At 67.0% G+C, this 2,231-nt stretch overlaps 2 protein-coding genes across 4 annotated transcripts in view; both read right to left on the bottom strand.

Annotated features, from left to right (window-relative positions):
* Positions 1 to 2,231, bottom strand: part of ZNF581 (zinc finger protein 581) — a 9,035-nt gene that overhangs the window by 1,731 nt on the left and 5,073 nt on the right. The gene's annotated exons all lie outside the window — the stretch shown is intronic.
* The window catches only part of ZNF580 (zinc finger protein 580), a 7,094-nt gene continuing 5,083 nt past the window's right edge, over positions 221 to 2,231 (bottom strand). The window contains exons 1-2 of one of the 3 annotated variants that reach the window (XM_029924768.1): positions 2,156 to 2,225; positions 221 to 1,166 (exon numbers count right to left, since the gene is read on the bottom strand). In XM_029924768.1, coding sequence (XP_029780628.1) covers positions 636 to 1,154 — 519 coding nt within the window. In that variant the 5' untranslated portion in view covers positions 1,155 to 1,166; positions 2,156 to 2,225 and the 3' untranslated portion in view covers positions 221 to 635. Of the gene's footprint in view, positions 1,167 to 1,264; positions 1,802 to 2,155; positions 2,226 to 2,231 lie in introns of those variants that run through there. The other 2 variants (XM_029924766.1, XM_029924767.1) reach the window with 2 other exon arrangements.

The raw sequence follows: 2,231 nt of genomic DNA, 5'->3' as shown, positions 1-2,231 counted from the left end.
GAGCTGGTAGCACCGGTAACAGGAGAGAGGACCGGGGCCCAGAGAAGAGGGTCCAGGGGAGGAAGGTGGGGGCGGGGCGCCTGGGCATTCGGTAAACGGATCCGGCCAGAAACACAGGCCGAGAGGAAGGTTCCCAGGTGCTAACGGTCCGGGCCGCCCCCGCCCACCCGCTGCCCACCCCCCGCCCCTGCACACACACACGCAAAGAAAAGCCCTAAAGTGGACTGGAGTGTGGAATGTTTATTGAGTAAGGGGTGAGGGTGGTGGGTGAGAAGGGTGAGATACAGAAATGAGCCAGACCATGCCGTGCTCTTTGTCAAATCTTCCGCTCAGACAACCGTTCACCGCCTCGAGCGGAAGCCCAAGCCTCAGAGAGGTCGCGTCACTTGCAGAGGCTCACACAGCACGGTCGGGCCGGAACCCAGCTCCGAGACTGGCTCCCAGGCCCAGGGAGGGGCAACGACTTGGTCTACATCACACAGCTAAACAGGAAGGTAAGGAAGGAATGGTGTTTCTCCCCTTGGACAGATGGAGAAACTGAGGCCCAGGGTAAGGCAGTAACCTCAGAGAGGCAGGGATCGTGTGTGGGAGCGACACTGTGTGGCTCTCGAGGCCCCGGGGGCCGGGTCAGGACCTCAGTGCAGACGCACGTGCTGCGCCAGCTCGGCGGCGTCCTGGAAGCGGCGCGGGCACAGCGGGCAGGTGTGCGGTGGGCCTGCGCGCGCGCGGTGCGTGGCACGGTGCCGCGACAGGTGGCTGGAGCGCTTGAAGGCTTTGCCGCAGGCGCCGCACGTGAAGGGCTTGAGGTCCGAGTGCGACACACGGTGGCTCTGCAGCCGCAGAGGGCTGGCAAAGACTCGGGCGCACTCCGGGCAGCTGTAGCCCTTCCGCGGGCCGGGTTCTCCCGGCGCCGCCTCGCGCGGGGGCGGGCCCCGGGGCTCCTCCTCCAGCTGCACCGTGTATGTGTAGGGGACCCCGTTGGCGTCGATGAGCAGGTGGCGGCCGAGCCGCGGGGGTCGGGGCCCTGCAGCCGAGGATGGAGTGGAGGAAGGGCCTTCCGTCTTGGGGAAAGGGGGAGCCTTGGGGGGCGGTGGGTCCATGGCCTCTGGGGAGGAGGACCGAGGGTGGGGCGGCCGAGGCGGCAGCAGCAGCATCTGGGGTGTCAGCTGGGAGCAGTGGAGGGGAGAGAAATTAAAATCGCCGCTTCCTGGGGAAAGTGTCCCCATTATCACTGCTTGCCATGCCCTCTGCACCACTGACCTACCTCTCCTGCAAAACAGAAACCGACTCTAGGCCAGACCGCGTGTTCCATCAAGCCGCTTCCAGGACACCTCCAATTGGGCAGGGCACAGCCCCTGCCTCTCTCCACCTGCGGCTTCCTCTCAGACCCGTCTCCATCCCGCCCCTTTCCTTCCCCCCAATTCCCCCACAGCCTGTGGGTCTCCAAGTCGGCTTCCTGTCTTCACACCTCCGCGGCCTCTCTTATTTGTAACGGGCCCTCCCTCTTCTTCCCAGGCCCAGGTAGGGGCACCAGGTTCACTGGAAGGCCTGCCCACCTCTGGACACACCCGAGGCCTCGCTTCGCTCCCTCTCCTGCCTAGAACGCCACTAACCCAGTTCCCCAATTTCCACTCTGGGCTACTCTACAGCCCTGCACTTAACCCCTCCATGTCTCGACGCCCTCACCCTCGCCTAACCCATTGTCTGCACTTCGTGTACACATCCCTAGGACGCCTCAACCGCCTGCCTTCTGTGCGCCCCACGCACCCTGAACCCTGCTGCGGTGTAACTCCCCCTCAGGGGCCCCTTCCCCCACGCCCCATCCTGGTTTTTGTTCCGCCTTTACTCCTCAGGGCCTCCTCCTGCTCCCCGTTACTCTGACCCGGGCCCCGGAGCCCCCCTTCCCCCTCCTCTCCGTGAGCATTTGGCACCTCAGTTTCGCCACCTCTGCAGCCCCAGGGCCCAGGCCCTCCCTCCCCCTCGTCACCGCACCCTCGGGGCCCCTCTGTCCCACCGGTCCCCGCCCCCGCCCTGGGCTCCTTCCCGGCCGCGCCCCACCCCCACCCCACCCCCGGCGCGCCCGCCCCTCCCCCAGCCCGGTCCGGCCTAGCACCGTCCCAGGGCCAGGCTCCTCCCTCCGTCCCGGCCCCCGTACCCGATGCAGCGGCCTCTCGGGACCGGAGGAGCGGGCCGAGGTCCCGGGCGGCCCGGGCTTCCCCTCGCGAGTGCCG

Source organism: Suricata suricatta, chromosome 16, assembly GCF_006229205.1.
Source record: "Suricata suricatta isolate VVHF042 chromosome 16, meerkat_22Aug2017_6uvM2_HiC, whole genome shotgun sequence".
Classification (NCBI taxonomy): Eukaryota; Metazoa; Chordata; class Mammalia; order Carnivora; family Herpestidae; genus Suricata; species Suricata suricatta.
The sequence above is the reverse complement of the archived record's forward strand: the minus strand, read 5'-3'. Positions and strand labels throughout refer to the sequence as shown.